This window comes from Malassezia pachydermatis, assembly GCF_001278385.1.
Source record: "Malassezia pachydermatis strain CBS 1879 chromosome Unknown scaffold3, whole genome shotgun sequence".
NCBI lineage: Eukaryota > Fungi > Basidiomycota > Malasseziomycetes > Malasseziales > Malasseziaceae > Malassezia > Malassezia pachydermatis.
In genome coordinates this window covers 438,929-456,349 of record NW_017253140.1, presented here as the reverse complement: position 1 = coordinate 456,349, position 17,421 = coordinate 438,929, and the positions used below count along the sequence as shown (strand labels likewise).

Below are 17,421 nucleotides of genomic sequence, written 5' to 3'. Positions count from 1 at the left end.
GCGATGAACACGCTGGAGTTTCCATCGCAAAATCGAGCATGAAGGGCGTGCGAATGTCGCAGACACGCCCTCCAGCTGAGGCAATTGCGAGGTGAGTACCCTCCCGGTTTACAAAAGTAGCGAACATTTTTTTACAGAGTCTATGTCCTAATTATGTGGAGGTCGAGTCCAATGCCAAGACTGCTTCCTCGTACGCAGCCGGAAAGTGATCAGTGAACATGGCAAAGTGTAGATCTGGCAGAGAGAAAAAGGCCAGTGGGTTTGTAATGTCGTAAAACTCGCCGTCATTGAGCCACAAAGAGCGGCCGCCAGGCACGAGAACACCGCCTTGCCTAGACTCACTCTGCACCGTGGCATAATCAAGGCGCTGACGCCGCCCCGACATGGTGTGCAGAGGCATCGCCTTGTAATGGTCCTCTGGAACCCACGGTGACATGGGCGTCTGAGTCTCGTGCATTTTTTCCGCAGCGGCCTCCTCGAATCGACGTCGAGCATTCGTGTATAGATCACTTTCCACCTCCAAACGTAGCCGCCAGAATTGCTTCTCAAGCAGCTTTTTGCGAGCCAACATCACCTGGTCCGGCGACTTGTTTCGTTGAATGGACCACCAATCCCAGAACCGGCGGATAACATGCAAACGGATCTCATCGTCTTCGTTGGCATACGTGGGATGACTGCTGATGGTCGTTGATACCATTTTGCGCCGGCGGCGCACACGTGTAAGCGCACCCAACACTCGGCGAATTTCTCGTACTTGACCATGACCGAACCGCGGAATCAAGTCGGTGGCATACGTTACGTTGATGACCAGCGGCACTCGGCCATAGGATACACGCTTAGACAGGGTATGTGAGAGTGTGGAGGGATGGGCAAAAGTAATAGCACGAATAAGACGCCCTGCCGGGTACCCAGTCTGCCCTGATGTGCGCCATACACCTTTGCGGGGATCGGCATTCGGGCCCGTATCCTCAATATGGTACTCAGATAGTTGGATAACAGCAGCACTTGCAATGGCAGCACCGAGTGAGTGCCCCACAAAGACCAGACCAAAATCTTCGTTCTCGTTCAGTGCATCACACACTTTCTTGAACAACACGGAGCCTGGCTCCACAAGCGTCTTGGCTGCGCGCCAAATACCGGCGTGATACGCGAAGCGCTCTGTCTTCTCGTCGACTTCAGTGTCACGCCATTCGGCAAGCGAAGATGTCACATCTTCTGTTTTCATATCCAGGTCCACCACAATATCAGCGAAACTTTGCGTGCCACGTACTGCGACGCAGACTACTTTGCGCCGCATATCGCGGACAATATAGAACGTAGGGAGGTACGTTGCTTCCATATCCAAATTCTGAATATCAGCATGCAGGACATCGTCAGCCTGGAGTCGTGTTAGATGAGCAAAGGTCTGCTTTGGCAATTCCTGCCCGGAAGGCGTGAATATAGGAGGCAAGTCCACAATCAATACACGCAAACCATAGGCTGACATGGACAACTGCGAAGCCCATTTAATGTTGCGGACCATTGCTCCGTTGGTCTCATGCCACATCTCGTACGGATAATTCCGATGAGGTTTGGATGGCACTTGTTCTTCGGTCTGTGGCTTCGTGTTCCGAGATAGTTCCAAAACATCAACCGTTTGATCCGTTACAACAAGGTCATCATCGTCATCGTCATCGCTTTCTTCTTCATTGCTGCCATACGACTCAGAAGCGACGCCTGCCTTCGGGTCCTTCGATTCGCTCTGTCCTTCCTCCTTCTGAGAAGATGTACTGGTTTCATGCCGACGCCAGTTCTGCAGTCGGACTAAACCAGCTCCTTCTTTTTGATATTGCTCGCGCGTAACCGTTTGTATACAGATGATCTCGATGAGACCACGCAATACCTGCCACGTACTTAAGCCACGCGGTTGGCGGAACAGGGGAATGCCCAGAAAGCGAACCATATGTTCCGACGCTTCTTCATGGTCTTCACGAATGACATGTTCCCATTCCTTTTGAACCAAGTGATAAGCCTCATAGACAATTTGGCCAAGGATCGTTTGACCGGTAATATTCTGCCAAATCCAAAGAAGGAACCACACTGTATAAGACAACACTTCAAACGTATCCATCACAAGATCTAGCAAGTGAGCCATCAAAAATACACAAAAGTCAGGGAGGAATGTGACACAGGCAAACACGACGGACACACCGACCCAAACATAGCTTAATGTGGCCTCATTTGAAGACAGATTTGATGCAGGCGACACAGCCGACGAAGACGGAGGTTTGTCAGGCGACGTGTGTGCTGACGTAGAGCGGCTTAATATTTCCTGCGGCGTAATGCGACGATGCAACAATGGCTGGGAATCCCCAGCGGCAAAAGCCTGTGCACTTGAAGGTCTGGGCAGCTCCAAGTTCGGTACAGACATCGCCAAATCCAACTCCTCCATTGGTGATGAGGGGACATTGTAGGATTGAACTCGAGATGAAGGGACTTCGCTGTCAGACACATAGCCCAATGGCGAACTTTCCACGGCAGAGTCCATGTCATCTTGCGCTGGTTGCTTAGGCAGCTCATAAGACGGCGCTTGCTCCTGCTTTGCAGGGGTACCACTAGGTTTCTCTCTCGATTTCCCCCATGTCCACACTTGTGTATTAGGATCACGCGAAGCTGTAAAACGACGTCTGGGTATACGGTAGGCCTTATGGCGTACCTGTGTCGCTTTGGCTGACCGAACAAAATTAATAAACGCAGTAAACGCGTCTACACGGTGGGCTGGGCGATTCCGTTTCACGAGAGCTTCATACTGTTGCCGACGCTGTTGCTGTTCTCGCATTCGCCGGACACCTAGCAGGCCTTCAAAGCTTCTGGGGTCACTGCCTTCATCATCAATCAAGGGAGGGGGTAGCATAGGGAACTGATTTGGATCATGAAAGTAGCCACCAGGCATCATCACTGGTGTCTCGGGCAGCTCATCGGACTGAGACAGAGAAGGCGAGTTCATGCCGGAGAGTGATGAGGCAAAGGTCATCAGATATATGACAAATGACACAATGGCAGCATAGATATAGGAGAGGAGAGAGAGTATATACTTCAAAGGAAGTCGGCCTAACCATGTTTGCCAATCCCATGGAGATGAAGCAGCTCCAGTCCAACTCCGGTTCAAACTCAGCTCATCCAAACGACCGCCTGTATCTTGTTGGAGAAACAGCGCACCAATAGCTTCCAGAGCACTACCCGTATGATGTTGACCGGCCTTTTTCTTGCCTTGCTTTCCTGATGCAGACGTTGTACTCTCACGCCACAGTTCTTGTATGGACTCCGGCAATGTAGAGAGCAATGTCTTCCAGGCAAATTCGTCCGCTTGTTCATCCTCTTTATCATATTGTTGTACATTTTCTGGTCGGTCGGTTGAATTCCTACGCGATAAATCGAAATAACTTCGCCGTTTATGCTTGTCATCTTCGAACGTAGCCCGCGTAGTAGGCAAAGGATGAAATTGACCAGAGCGCGAAAGTACAGCAGACACTGTCAGTGCACCAGTAGGTGGTATGAACTTTTGTGATGGAAGTCGAATTTGTGTAGGCCTTTCCGGCTTCGTAGCGGACGCAAATTCAGGTGATGTATTCACGGAAAACCTTACAGGTGATAGGATGGGTGGTGACCGTTGCAACAACTTGCTTTCCAGCGTCTCGGGTAAAACTGGGCTTATGACGGTGGGTAGTGAGAGTGGCTCAACATCATTAGTATCAGATGATATGGTATCCTCATGAAGTGCTGTTTGGAGTTGTAGGCGTGTGTGGCTGTGGCGTGAAGAACCGGTTAAGGAACTTTCATCCACCTTTGCTGTTGTTGCTGGAGAGGCTGCATGTCCGACAGGTGTACTGGTAGGAGATACATCGTCCGAATAATGATTCGTTGGACTTCCCATTCTTACAGACTATCTTTCCATATACGCCTTCTCCTACGCCAACATGCTACTTTTGACAACCTGGGGCAAAAATAGAATTCGTCTAGACTGCATATCTTTGCAGCACACGCTAAAATTCCGATTTCCTTCGATCGGCTTGCGAATAAAAAACCGCAAATACCCCTATTCCTCTCTCTGGACCGCTTTTCCAGTGTAGGACCTTCATCCAGCTGCTGTCTTGCAATACACAGATCATAAGTCCAAGCTGTGCCTCATCGTGTAACCAGGCCACGTCAATAGTTCGGTAGACTATATATAACCACACATATAAACAGTTGCCAGAATGATTTTTCATTGCCACACCGGATACAATTCTACGTGTGACCACCGTTGTTTCAAGAGCATATCCACTAGAAACAAACGATGAGCCTCGGCTACTTCCATAAGCTTAGCCAAGTCGCATAGGATACAATGCCGCTTAGGAAGCAAGCGCAGTGCTTTTGGTAGGGAATCATCAAATTAAGCCACGAGGGTCGAGGCCGTCGACGACTCGTACTTGAAGGTCGGGGGAACCGCACCAGTAGTCTTGTAGTAGCGGGTCAGACGGTGGATACGCGACTCGATCAGAATGAGACGGAACTTGGCGTCCACATCCTTGCGGCTGCGCTCCAAGTGCTTGCGCACGGTGACGGCACGCTTCTGTTCAGTGTTAGACAATGTTACAGTGAATAAGTATACGTACAATGAGGTGGTAAAGGTCCTCCGGGATCTCCGGGGCAAGGCCCTCGCTCTTGAGGATACGCAGAATCTTGTTACCAGTCACGTAACGGACCTGGGCGATACCGTGGCTGTCACGGAGCTGAGCGCCAATCTGCGAAGGCGTAACACCCTTACGGGCGAGCTTCACAATCTGCTGCACAACCTCCTCCGGAGTGGTCTTCAGCCACGACGGGGGATTGCGGCTGTACGGCAGAGCCGACGAGGAAATACCCTTACCCTTCGAGTGCATGCGACCCATGGTGTCTAGCCAGTGTTAGTACGTCTGTTACAATAATGGTTCAGCACGACATAGCAACATAACAAAGGTCTTTATGTTGATACATCCATGTACCAACAACAAGAGACAATCGCACATGCTAACGCGCGCAACCATACTCAACATACCAGATTCTTAGTGTGCTTGAAGACCTGAGCTTGGTGAGGAGCACACCTTTGGTGGACGGCTTCGTTTCTAAGGGCAGAATCCTCACGTGTGAAATAAATTTGCACGTGACTTCTTGTACACAGAACTATAGTGCACGTGATCATATCACGACTGGAGCTCGAGGTTTTCGGTGGCCGCGCTACGAGACTCTTTGTACATCACACTTCGAGTGCATCCTTCGCAAGGTTGGTACCCAGCTCGAACGAGTGCACCATAAGAACTAAGCGCTAACACTTCTTCACAGATGAAGCTCAACGTTGCCAACCCTGCCACGGGCGCGCAGAAGTCCTTCGAGTTTATGGATGAGCGTCTTGTGCGCTGCTTCTACGACAAGCGCATGTCTCAGGATGTTGAGGTCGACAGCCTCGGTGACGAGTGGAAGGGCTACGTCCTCCGCATCGGTGGTGGTAACGACAAGCAGGGTTTCCCCATGAAGCAGGGTGTTCTCCTGCCGTCGCGTGTTCGCCTTCTCCTCGGTGAGGGTGACTCGTGCTTCCGTGTCCGTCGCGCTGGTCAGCGCCGCCGGAAGTCGGTCCGCGGCTGCATTGTCGGCCCCGATATTCAGGCTCTCCACTGTATCATTGTCAAGCAGGGTGAGCAGGAGATCCCTGGTCTGACCGACGCCGAGAGCGCTGTGCCGAAGCGTCTTGGTCCTAAGCGTGCTAACCGTATGTATTTTCTGCATTTGAATGAACGCTAACATTATAGACATCCGCAAGTTCTTCAACCTCTCGAAGGAGGATGATGTGCGTCAGTACGTTATCCGCCGCGAGGTCCAGCCGAAGAAGGAGGGTGCCAAGCCGTACACCAAGGCCCCCAAGATCCAGCGCCTCATTACCCCCCAGCGCCTGCAGCGCAAGCGTGATGCTAGGCGTGTGAAGAAGGAGCGCGTTGTTAAGCAGAAGGCTGCTCGCGCTGAGTACGATGCTCTGGTGGCCAAGCGCCTGGGTGAGCGCAAGCAGCGCCTGCAGGCCTAAGTGTCCTTTCCTTTTCTGTAAAGGTCCACTATTTTGTCAAAAATATTGCTGCAGCTGCCATAGCGCTGCTGTTTCATGGTGGTTGGTAGGAATGCCAATCGGTCTAGGGACGATATCACTCTTGTGGTGTATCTTACACAAGTTCTTCCTGTAGACTATTTCTGCGATGCCTGAATGCAACGCATGTCTCGTCACATTTTGTTTGTGTGCCTATTTTTGTGCTTTCGTGGTTGTGGCAGTGGTGTTTTCGTAAGAAGCTAGAGATAGGCCTATGGTCACAGATATTGGTGCAAAGCTGTTCCCATGGAACTCGAGAGTTTCATGGATTGAGCGGACGTACGTATACATATACAAAATCTTTGGCTCTTTAGCACAGCACTGCTCAAACAATACAATGCCCTGAACATGAGTCTAGATCCTTGAAAAACATCACCCAACTACGTAGGAAAGGGGGTCGTCATTACAAGCCGATGGACGAATGGAAATTGGTAATCATGCCTGGCGGCGCTGACGAAGCTCCTCTTGCTTCTTCTCAAGAAGAGCAGCCTGGGATTGCTTCACGCCGTGAAGCCAGTATCCAATAGCGCCGAAGCCGCCAGCAAAAGCGACATGGCCAGCAAAGTCTGTTCCGTGTTAGTCATGACCATTCATCCATAGCGGTCTACATACTTTCGAACATGTTGCGCTTTTGAATGCCAAGGGCATAGCACCGAGCCAGGAAACCGAAACCGGCGTATCCGAGAGCACTTAGGGCCGCAGTAACCATATTGTGAATAGGGATGCGCGTGCAAGAAGCGGCGTCTCGATGAGAGACGAGCGGGCCGTCGTCTAGACGAGTCCATATTCGGCCGAGCTTGACATAGGGGTGGAGGTCTGTCTTATAGCTCCTTGCCATGCAGGGCGAAGGATGTCTAGTGCCATATCTGTGACGAGATGCCATGTTACACTATGATGCAGTAGCATGCATCGGACTGCTTCCATGATGGATTGTGTTCCCTGGTTGGTAGCTAAGGAATAGGCAGACTGTAATCATGTATAGTTCATCCAAGGCAGTACATGTGTATGTGATGGAGTAGACTAGTGTGGAATGGTAGTGCAGCACCTTGCACATCCACCATCACCATCTGATCATGGTGTTACAGAATAAATACAAAGCGAGAGCGTCCCGACGCTACAAAATAGAAAAGGGACTAGTACCTAAGCCTGATGGGAAAACAACATCCAAGCATCAGCCTCCTGTTGCTGCAGAAGACACAGTGACCGATACCCATTCCGAGGAGGATGCAGCTGTGGACACCATCGACGACGCTGAGGATGACATGCCGTCTTTTTCGCGGCGAAAATTCATGTCCTCCAACAGCTGGCGGTATGAGGAGCCAGAGACGGACGAAGATGCAGAACCTGAACCTGAAGTTGATCTCACCAATCTCCGTGCCAAAGTCGCTGCTCTGGATGTGAATACCAACCTACCTGGGCATACTTCCGACAATGAAGACGACGAAGATGGAGATGAGCTTGCTTGGGCAGGACAACCCACTACCAAAAAGCAGCTCAAGGTACTGGATTCGGTGGATTGGGACGAGATGAAGCAAGAAAAGGAGTCAGCCGATGCAGCGCGAGCTTTAAAAGAGCGGTTTGAACGACAACTAAAGGGCCCTCCCAATGCAGCGACGTGGCGACGAGTGCAAGGCACACAAGTTTCTATGCGACAACGTGCACCCAAACAGACAATGGCCAATACGGAGAAACCTTCAGTTCGTATGGCAGATAAAGTGCATGGCTCCAATGGTACATCACAAACTGTTCGATTTGTTCCTCGCGCCACGCCTACAGCTACAGGATCGGCCGCCTTGGACATAGACGATTTCTTGGAGTCTATTGATGCGGCGGACTCGAATGAATTCCAAGTATCTACCACTACAGACTCTACAGGTGCCCCTGCTACATCGAACAATAACATGCAAGACTTTTTGGATGAAATGCTTGGGTCATAATAATAGACCTAGGTCACTTGAACCAGCTATTCCACCAGGAAAGCATGTTGAATAAGAGCGGTCCACGCGGTGGTGGTGTAGGAGGTGTCGTAGGCGTGTCAATGGGACTACCTTTGAGTTCGTATGCCATCACAAACAGCTTCAGTGTGGAGCGAATGATCTCAAGGAATTTCAGTGTACGCTCGGCTGTCATGCGGTTGGTATGAATGACAGAGAGCTGCAGTTTGTTATGCAGGGTCCAAACGTGGAAGGAGAACTGCAGACTGGCCAAGTGTTGGGACATTGTCAGACCTACAAACCAGTCATCCACATGCACCGGTTCTTTGTGGCCTGGTAGCGACATGTCAGCGGGCAGAATGCGATCCACAACACCCACAGAGCTAAACCCTTCTGGTGCTTCTTTCTGCCATGGGTATAGAGGGCTAAATCCACCGCCCATGACAACAATGGGGGTCACAGAAGTAGCACGCAGTACATTTTCCTTGACTTGCTGACGGTATTGCATAGCCAGTTGTTCTGTCACATACGCAAGTACACGTACTTGACTTAACTCATGCAAAGGTTTCTCTTCAGTAAGTGACATCTCCTTGTCTGCAGAGATAAAGTATGGGTCCATCAAAGGAAGTGATGTCGTGAAACCACCGGTAGCGTTCCCGACAAAGCCATACTCCAACTCGCTGTAGGGCTTAACCATATCAGCACGTGTATTCACAGGTAAAAGGAAATCAGCATGAATAGTCTCTTTCATGGGGAGCAAGCGCCAGGCTTCAATGTAGTCACGACGCATTTCCATGTACGCCATATGACGTGCTGCGTCCACCAATTGTGTAACAGACCAGCCATGCACTTTAGCCACTTTGTGAATAGCCTCGCTTTCTTCTTCACTGAAATCAATGTGGGTGTGCATAGTATCCACGAGGATGGGATCAGCTTTGGACCGACCTTGTTCCAGGCGAAGGAAGTTGCCTTTGTAGACTGAAATGAGACGCGTGATCGCATCGTCCAAATTGAAGGCCTCCACAGACACGCCCAGCATCTCAATGAGTGTCACAGGTAGCCTCTCTACTTCTTTACCCCACTCCACGTGCGAGGGATGAAGAGCATGGGATGTTGGGAGCGGGAAGGGAGCTTGTTCCAACTGTCCAATCAAGTCAACTTGTTGACGCAAAAGAATCATTTCGCCATGCGCATCTGCAATAGAGTGCGAACAGTATGTGAGAACACCGATCTTATGCACATCCTCGGGGCGATCGGAGAGCACTAGGTGCCATTCACGCGCACATTGGGTAACATCCAAAGGTTTTTTGCCGATATTGTTGCGCATGCACTCAACGCGTTCACCGATGGACTGCGCCTTTTCATCCTCCGTCTTTGGCGAATGCACAAAGATCGCACGGCTGGCCCATTGTTCTACGTCGGTGAACGATGCGACGGGGTCGTACAAATAGCATGGCAGAAGAGGAATGTTGAAAATGTTGGTTTCAATGGTGAGAGCAAGCACTGGGTGACGGAATCGCAACGACATGCATGTGATCTTGAAATGCTCAATAAACTTGGATACAGGAAGAGTGGATGGAAGATTCAGTGTGGCAGCTGTAATCATATCATCAGCGCTGAAGAAGTCAGTGGTATGGTCCGTACGTACCGACCTGTACCAGACGAGCGGCGTTCTTGGTACAATTCACCTCCCCACAAAGCACGGACCCATTTTCCTTGAATTCGGCCCTCTTTGGCTAGGTGCCATTTTACCATGTCAGGTTTGAGTTGGTACTGTCCCCATGTTTCCGAAAAGGGGGACGTGCAATCAATGTTGAAGGGAAGCCACGCCCCTTTGCGAGGCGCAGGCTCTTCTTTCGTGGAAGCGACAGTGTCCTCCTGTGTTGTAGGCAGCGTGTTTTCTAGCTCACTAGCCAGTTCAGTCATAATGAAGTGTTGAGAAAAGAGGGCGATGCGTTAGGCAATCTGCATCAATTTCCTGCTTGCATAGAAAGGGGCCCTGGTTGGCACGAACTGCTAGCTACGCGCGCTCAATTTTCCTCCACAAAGCCGGTCGGTCTCATTTCCAAGTGGTCCTGTTCGCGCCAAACCATGGCTAGGCAGGTATGCAATCACGTGCCACGTAAGTCCGTACACACGCGCAACGCGGAGCGCGTCCCAGGCAGTCCCTCCGCCACCAATACCGACGGCTGTTGTGTGCAGGCCTCGCTCTTTCTGGGAACGAACGTAGTGTTCGTCTACCATGATAGACATGGCTAGCTCATCTCCTGATGGTGGGCACAAAAGTGGCGCTGCTGTGGATCACCATACAGCAGCTACGCCGAATACCTCTGTTACATACAAAAATGTCCGCCCGTTGCAGACGGCATTCCAGTCCAACGGGCTTGTCTCAAAAAAGCGGCGTGGACCTTCACCCGACGTTGGAGCTGGTGAATCAGGCGTAGATGCCCTCATGCCAGCACCCTTCCCGTCGCTGGGCGGCGAGAGCAGTACGCAGCAAGCACGCCCGTTGCGGGAAGTAGTGGAAGCAGCGATGGCGGATCGGTCTTTCAACGTGTCCCGGCAGCCAGCTATTCATGTGATGCCAGATACACCGATGAAGCCGTCGTTTGGTATGACAACGGCTGCTACCTCTGTGCGTATGCACCGTCGTGGGCGGTCCATGGGTGCTCCTTTCCCTGCCCGGTCTCCCCTGTTCCCTGCAACGCCAAAAGATCCGTTTGCAAATGTGGGCGGTGCCCTGCCCAATACGGATGTACGGCCTGCCATGCAAAACCGGCCCAACCCACGCGGACGGCATACGCGCTCCGTGAGTGAGCGTATCTCTGTGCCACGGAGTTTGTTTGCCAACGAGATTCCTAGCCGACCGCTGCAGGCGGATCCGGATGATGTGTTTGAATCGCCGAGTGAATCGCCCATCCGGCCTCTAGGGGCTCTAACGTCCTCGACTACAGCGCTACCTAGCTTGCGCCGCGATGCGGACACATCAGGTACACGTTCCCATGGTCGTGTGTCAGGTGTGGCACCAGTATGCCCCATTCCTGCACAAACTGATCGGGCTGACTCGTCGACCTCGATGCCATACCCTACGTCGCCATGGAGTGACGAGCGAAGCGTGGATCACCCTGTGCAGTCCTGCATGGACTCGCCCAACAACCTGTTTTTGCATAAACAAATACCCTTATCTGAGAGAAAGGGCTCCTCTTTCGCACAAGGATGGGATGCCGATGTGTCTGGCACAGGTGGTTTGGACGTGCTTGACACTCCCAGCGCCTCGCACGGACGATTGCAGGCGTGGCTGGAGAGTACGCCTACCGCTGTGCGTCAAGGACGCGTGCCGAGGCATGATACCACTTCTATCCACCCACCGATACCTGAACTTGATGATATGATGGAGCCCAATACGCCTACTCGTAAGAATATGAAGTGGTTCGAGGCCACACACTCCCCTGTCGCCAAAACAGCGCACAAACCAAAGACGCGGCCACGCCATTCTCAGCCTGCCTACCTGAATACGCCACCTGCCAAAGCAGGTGGGCATATGCTCGCGGCCAGTGCCCCTGCGGCGCGCCATCGCTCGTCACGTGTAAGCCAGTTTGAAGAGCATTTCGTGGTGGAAGGCATGCTGGGCACGGGTGAGTTTAGTGAAGTGGTCAAGGTACGTGAAAAGGCGACAGGATACATTTCCGCTGTGAAGCGAATGAAGCGGCCCTTTGTGGGACCCAAGGACCGTATTCGCCGCCTGGAAGAGGTGGATGTGCTGTGCCTATTGAAGCAGCGACGATCGACATGGCATGACCCATGGTTTGGCGCCGAGGGCGTGGTAGATTTGCTGGATGCATGGGAAGAAGATGGCTTCTTGTACTTGCAGACAGAGCTCTGCCCGCTGGGCTCGCTGGCGTTTGTCCTGCGTGAATATGGCCGCCAAGTGGGTGCCTTGGATGAGTCGCGTCTGTGGAAAGTCTTGGCGGAGTTGTCGTCGGGCCTGGACTTTATCCACCGGTGCGGCGTGCTGCACTTGGACTTGAAGCCTGCGAACATTCTCATTACCGAAGTGGGCACGCTGAAGATTTCAGACTTTGGCATGGCCACACGGTGGCCACGTTGCACAGCGCAAGAGATTCTCGCGGGTGCGCACTTGGAGACGAACAAATTCGCGACGCATCGGCCATCGGCTGTAGGCGACACGTCTCTTCCGACATGGTCGACGTCCTTGATGCCAGAATGGGGTACAGCCAGCACGGTTGAGCCATTCGCATTTGGGGGTACGTCGTCGGGTGGCAGTGGCGAGCCAGATACATCCACGGTGCTGGGCAGCCGACGTCGGTTGGCCCGTCCAGTACGCCGCACCAGCCCTGTCATGTCGTTAGAGCGCGAAGGCGATCGTGAGTACATTGCGCCTGAGGTGATCTTTGAGTCCAAGTATGGCAAGCCGGCTGACGTGTTCAGTCTAGGCACGATCATGCTGGAGGCGGCGTGCAGTGTTGAGATCCCAGACAATGGCGAGCCTTGGCACAAGCTGCGCACGAATGACTTTTCGGACGTGAGTTTCGAGAGTGTAAGCCCTGCCATGCAATCGATCATTACCTCGATGCTCGCGGCTGAGCCGAGTGTGCGACCCACCGCATCGGATTTGGTCGATATGCCTGCGCTGGTCATGGTGCGTCGCCTGATGCGGCAGGGCCTCAAAGCCAATGAACTCGACCAGCTCCCGAATCTCGGTGCGAGCACGGAGCCAGCGCCGCCGGCGCCGTACCCACTTCCGCCGTCCAAGTACTATGAACCGCCTCACGCAGGTGTTTTGGATCCTGAGCGCCAGGTCGTGAAGATCCGTGGTGCGATGATCCAGGAAGACAATATGGTCTTCCTCGCACACGTCTTGCACGTGGCCGATAGCCACGACGAGTCGTCCCCTGATACCTCCACGTCGTTGATGACCGAAGATGCCTTACCGGGCAACGACGCCTGCCCGCCCATGTCGCCTGTCCTCTCTGGCTGCTCACCGACTTTGTTGGCGCCGCCTAAATATTTGGACGATGTGATGCCCTCGGGTATGGATATTGACAAAGTCCTCCCTGTATAGATTTATAGCTTAACGTTGATGAGATTTGCTTTTCCAGTAGCCTCCACACGCGCCGACCATTGACCATGTCGTTGCCGCCGCCGCTGAGTATGCCAGGGCAGGCCATGTCCCACGGCGGCTTTGTGTATATGCCTGCATTTATCAGCGAGGCCGAAGAAACGCAATTGCTGGCCAAGATAGACACTGCGCCTAAAACACGGTGGAAGCAGCTAGCACACCGTCGATTGCAAATGTGGGGCGGTACACTCACAGAGCGCACTGGTACGCTCATCCCAGAACCACTGCCACCGTGGATGACGGCGTACCCTGCCCTTGTCGAAAGATTGGCTGCAAGTGGTGCCTTTCGAGAAAGCTCGCACCAAGCACCAAACCACTGCGTATGTACGATCATACTCACGCCGAAGCTTGTCAACGACTACTTCCCTGGCCAAGGGATCTTACCGCACACGGATGGGCCTGCGTATGATCCTGTTGTCGCAACGATCAGTCTCGGTGGCCATACCGTCCTTGACATCTACGAGCATACGCCTGACAAGCCGACACCAGCGCAGCCCTCGTTCGTGATCGTGCAAGAGCCACGAAGTTTGTTGATTACGTACGGGGAAGCGTACACACGCTTCAAGCACGGAATTGCCGAGCGGGTTCACGATACACCCGAAGATCGCGTACATGTCCTCAACGCATCTCATTTGTCGGGCGTGTACGCGGATCCGCAAGCGACATGGACACGCGAGCGACGTGTGAGCTTGACGTTTCGTGATGTAGCCCGTGTTCACAAAGGTTTGATGCTACGACCGTGAGGAGGACACGCGAGGAGACGGCCTATCTATACAATATACACTAAGAAAAAGAAAGAGAGGGGAGGCACAGCATAGTGCATTACGAGAAAAGAAGCTGCAGATCTTCGGTGCGTTGTTGCTGGCGTTCGGCATCCGTTTGGCGGCCTACGCGGTTGGCCAGTTCCAACTTGCGCCGCTGCAGTTCAAGGAGCTTTTCTTCAATGCTTTTTTGGACGATGAGCTTGGTCATAATCACAGGACGGCCCTGGCCCAGCCGATAAATACGATCAAGGCCTTGCTGCTCCACGGCCGGATTCCAGTAGGGATCCAGGAGGTACGCACGGCACGCCGATACCAAATTCAGACCAAAGCCACCTGCCCGCAGACTCACAAGGAACACTTCAATGCGTGCATCGCTGTGGAACGACGACATCGCCATCTCGCGCTCCCCACGGCTCATGGTACCATCGAGCTGACGGTAACGGATGCCAGCCGTGCAGAGCGCTTGGCCGACCTTGTCGAGCATCTTGGTCCACTGCGAAAAAATCACCGACTTGATGGGCGCAGGGCGTGGCGTAACGTGCGGAGACACCGCACGAACCTCCACACGCGGCGTTGCGCCTTGATCGTCGCCAGCCACTGTGACTTGCTCCATAATAGGCGCGGTGGGATCGTAGAGATCCGATGCCGGATTACACTGCGAAAATGGGAGCAGGTCTGCGATCAGTGCACGGATCTTCGTACTCCAAGAGGTGGGCCATGTATCGGGGTTGGCTGGCATAAAGGGACTCGGCGCCTCCAGCGCGGGTGGAGGCCGACGGGCTTTGTCGGTAGACCGCTTCCCATCGTCGCTTGTTCGAAGAAGCACGGCGTCCCGCGCTAGTTGAAGCGACTCGTAGCAGCAAGGACATGTGCCCTGATGCCAATCCAGGGGATCTGGCCACAAGGCAGGGCCCACATGCGCCTGGAAACAGCCCGAACAAAACGTGTGTTGGCACTTGGTCACGACAGGTATATGCGCTGCATCGTCTTGGTCCTGCGCCAAGTCCCAACCACAGGCCGCACAGAGCGTCATGGCACTGTCGGCCATGATACGAAACAGCTGCTGGGCCATGGCCCGCGTGAGACCCTGCTCGCGAATCGACGCAGACACATCCTGCAGTGACGCCTGGATCTCTTTCCCACTTAAGCTATCGTCGACAAGCGCCGAGTGATCGCACATCATACGCAGAATGAGAATTTCATGAAGAATCGTAGCGTAGTGCCGTCCCACAGTACCTTCCGCCACGTACTCAGAAAACTCTTCTTTAAACTGGGAGTGCAGCTGCTCGTACTTCGCCCGCTCGTCGGTATTGAGCTGCAGTGTCATGATCCGCGTCGTCTTCGCCGGCAGAGATAAGAGGGGCGTGCCATCCGGCTTCTGGTCCGTCTTCATACGCCGCAACGTCAAAAACTTCATGATCGCTTGCACACGTGAAAGCGAGTTCGGATCGACTTGGACATTGGTCCGTGCATTTTTCAGACCCAACGAGCGGTGATCACCACAGTAGCGACTCCATATGGCCCGGTCATGGAAGGGATCCAGCTGCAGAAACAGAAGAAGTGCATACAGATCGTCCATCCGGTTCTGGATCGGTGTGCCAGTCAGGCACAATCGACGTGGCGACGATAAGTTGCACACGGCCTTAGACTGCCATGTTCGCGCCTCTTTCACGATATGCGCCTCGTCTAGCACAACACGGTACCATTCGATACGCTGGCACGTGTTGGGCGCCTCAACTTTCAACCGCTTCGAGTCAGGCGTGGGATCAGTGTCTGCCCGACCTGCTGCAGCCGTCCACGTCGTCTGGTTGGCAAACTCGTTGCCCAGCGTCGAATACGTCGTAAGCACGATATCGTAGTCGGTCAGCATTCTAGGCTCCCTGGCACGGCCACCACCATGATACACATACACACGTGGGGGGCGACGTGGTGTCCAGTGCTCTCGAATCTGCGTCTCCCAGTTGGAAATCACCGTGAGTGGGCAGACCAACAATGTTGCTCGGCTGCGGCATCGAAGCTCTTCTTTGCGCGCCTGCTCTGCCGTGCGCCGATTTCGTGAGTCACCGACCAGCATAGGCTCGTCGTCATCGTCGTCCGTCTTCAGCGAGGTTTGTCCAAATGCCACTGCATCCTCGTACGTCGAGGCAATCAGCGAAATGGTCGTTAGTGTCTTGCCCAACCCCATATCGTCGGCCAAGATCGCACCGCAGCAGATCGTCGGTCGCGTGCGTTTGGTCATATTGGTAACGATGTGACGGTATCGCTGAATGGTATCATCGCGTCGTTCAGCGACCGTCCAGAGTGAAATGTGAGCTGGTGGATCAGGGCCGAGCAGCTCGTCCCACTGCCGCGCACGCTCCCGCTCTAAAAGGAAGGTCAATGCCTGTTTTTGGTGAGGAAAAAGAGGTGTACGGATCAAGGGACCTGGCTCCGTCTCGCTCAGATCATCGTGCGAGGCGAGCGCAGCATACACAGCATTGATTTGCGCACGCGAATCCTCTTCAACCACGCGTTCATGCTGCGCGGGGAGAAGAGTACGTAGAGGCCGTGATGGCATATCTGCGACGCTGTGACTGCGCGATGATCGCGTTTGTGCCTGTGGTGGCAAGTACAGCGGCGGATTCATAGGGTAGTCACTAGGGCGATAGGCAGTAGGCATCTCGAGGAGCAATCCAGCTTGCGCAATGACCTGCAAAACATGGTCCACATCCGCACCACGTACAAAGATCAGCGACTCAATCTCTTGGGAAAACACACGAGCTTTTAACTTGGAGACCAATCGCGCGCGCGAAACACATTGGATTTGCTGCGCACGCAGGAGAGGTGCTAAGACTTTGCTAAATTTGTCTGTAAGCTTTCCGAACTCATTGAGGATCAGAGGAGACGCAGACAGATTCGATCGATTCGGTTGAAGCGTAGCCACGGCGAGGTCGGGGCGCTGTGTCGTTTGGAGAAACTGCGACAAGGACTTGGACGGCGACGCGTCAGTTGTGCTTTCCTGGATCGCGACAGGACGCACGCCTGGCTCGCCCCAGAATTCCAGGTGCGACCAAGATGGATCGATAGGGGGTGGCTGGTCCTTTGAGTCCAACTGCAGCTCCGGTGGCAATCCGTACATGCACAGCACGCCGGGTGTCAACATTCCGATACAGACCCAGGGAGCAGGCGGTGTGGCTTGCGGGGTATAGGTAGCCCAATCGTCCTCTGTATCTGAGAAGGATCGCTTTTTGGGTGTGGGGGAGGAAGGTTGTCCGTTTGCGACGGTAGTTGTACGCGTCTCGAGAAGAATAGGCTCGTCATCCGACTCGTCGTCTGCCGTAAGGTCAATCGTCATAGAGCGTTGAGGATCCGCCACAGTATGTCGTGTCCCGCTCGGTCCTGGTACCGTTATATGTGTGGAATCCACACCCAGGAGCGGGAGCACAGAGGAGGTCCGGGGCGTTACCGCCCCCA

General features: G+C 53.4%; 9 protein-coding genes across 9 annotated transcripts; 4 read left to right on the top strand and 5 right to left on the bottom strand.

The window, feature by feature from the left end:
* Nucleotides 1-151: 151 nt before the first annotated feature.
* On the bottom strand, nt 152-2,986 carry Malapachy_0806 (protein of class 3 family; the record flags this gene model as incomplete). Its single annotated transcript, XM_018135319.1, has 1 exon — nt 152-2,986. The coding sequence occupies one exon, from the start codon at nt 2,984-2,986 to the stop codon at nt 152-154; it is 2,835 nt and encodes a 944-aa protein (XP_017992504.1).
* A 1,425-nt stretch (nt 2,987-4,411) lies between these two features.
* Nucleotides 4,412-4,910, bottom strand: Malapachy_0794 (40s ribosomal protein s13; the record flags this gene model as incomplete). Its single annotated transcript, XM_018135307.1, has 2 exons — nt 4,412-4,591; nt 4,635-4,910. The coding sequence occupies 2 exons, from the start codon at nt 4,908-4,910 to the stop codon at nt 4,412-4,414; spliced, it is 456 nt and encodes a 151-aa protein (XP_017992230.1).
* Nucleotides 4,911-5,340: 430 nt separating this feature from the next.
* Nucleotides 5,341-6,073, top strand: Malapachy_0820 (40s ribosomal protein s6; the record flags this gene model as incomplete). The annotated part of the gene is made up of 2 exons (XM_018135333.1): nt 5,341-5,764; nt 5,805-6,073. 2 exons carry the CDS (start codon nt 5,341-5,343, stop codon nt 6,071-6,073), a joined length of 693 nt encoding a protein of 230 aa, XP_017992601.1.
* Nucleotides 6,074-6,565: 492 nt separating this feature from the next.
* On the bottom strand, nt 6,566-6,839 carry Malapachy_0841 (hypothetical protein; the record flags this gene model as incomplete). The annotated part of the gene is made up of 2 exons (XM_018135354.1): nt 6,566-6,696; nt 6,743-6,839. 2 exons carry the CDS (start codon nt 6,837-6,839, stop codon nt 6,566-6,568), a joined length of 228 nt encoding a protein of 75 aa, XP_017992701.1.
* Nucleotides 6,840-7,419: 580 nt separating this feature from the next.
* Nucleotides 7,420-8,067, top strand: Malapachy_0852 (hypothetical protein; the record flags this gene model as incomplete). The annotated part of the gene is made up of 1 exon (XM_018135365.1): nt 7,420-8,067. The coding sequence occupies one exon, from the start codon at nt 7,420-7,422 to the stop codon at nt 8,065-8,067; it is 648 nt and encodes a 215-aa protein (XP_017992646.1).
* A 13-nt stretch (nt 8,068-8,080) lies between these two features.
* On the bottom strand, nt 8,081-9,990 carry Malapachy_0829 (hypothetical protein; the record flags this gene model as incomplete). The annotated part of the gene is made up of 2 exons (XM_018135342.1): nt 8,081-9,680; nt 9,713-9,990. 2 exons carry the CDS (start codon nt 9,988-9,990, stop codon nt 8,081-8,083), a joined length of 1,878 nt encoding a protein of 625 aa, XP_017992602.1.
* A 526-nt stretch (nt 9,991-10,516) lies between these two features.
* Malapachy_0822 (wee protein kinase) lies at nt 10,517-13,147 on the top strand (the record flags this gene model as incomplete). Its single annotated transcript, XM_018135335.1, has 1 exon — nt 10,517-13,147. The coding sequence occupies one exon, from the start codon at nt 10,517-10,519 to the stop codon at nt 13,145-13,147; it is 2,631 nt and encodes an 876-aa protein (XP_017992599.1).
* A 65-nt stretch (nt 13,148-13,212) lies between these two features.
* On the top strand, nt 13,213-13,947 carry Malapachy_0851 (hypothetical protein; the record flags this gene model as incomplete). The annotated part of the gene is made up of 2 exons (XM_018135364.1): nt 13,213-13,524; nt 13,552-13,947. The coding sequence occupies 2 exons, from the start codon at nt 13,213-13,215 to the stop codon at nt 13,945-13,947; spliced, it is 708 nt and encodes a 235-aa protein (XP_017992649.1).
* Nucleotides 13,948-14,026: 79 nt separating this feature from the next.
* On the bottom strand, nt 14,027-17,302 carry Malapachy_0809 (snf2 family dna-dependent atpase; the record flags this gene model as incomplete). The annotated part of the gene is made up of 1 exon (XM_018135322.1): nt 14,027-17,302. The coding sequence occupies one exon, from the start codon at nt 17,300-17,302 to the stop codon at nt 14,027-14,029; it is 3,276 nt and encodes a 1,091-aa protein (XP_017992499.1).
* Between the last annotated feature and the right edge of the window lie 119 nt (nt 17,303-17,421).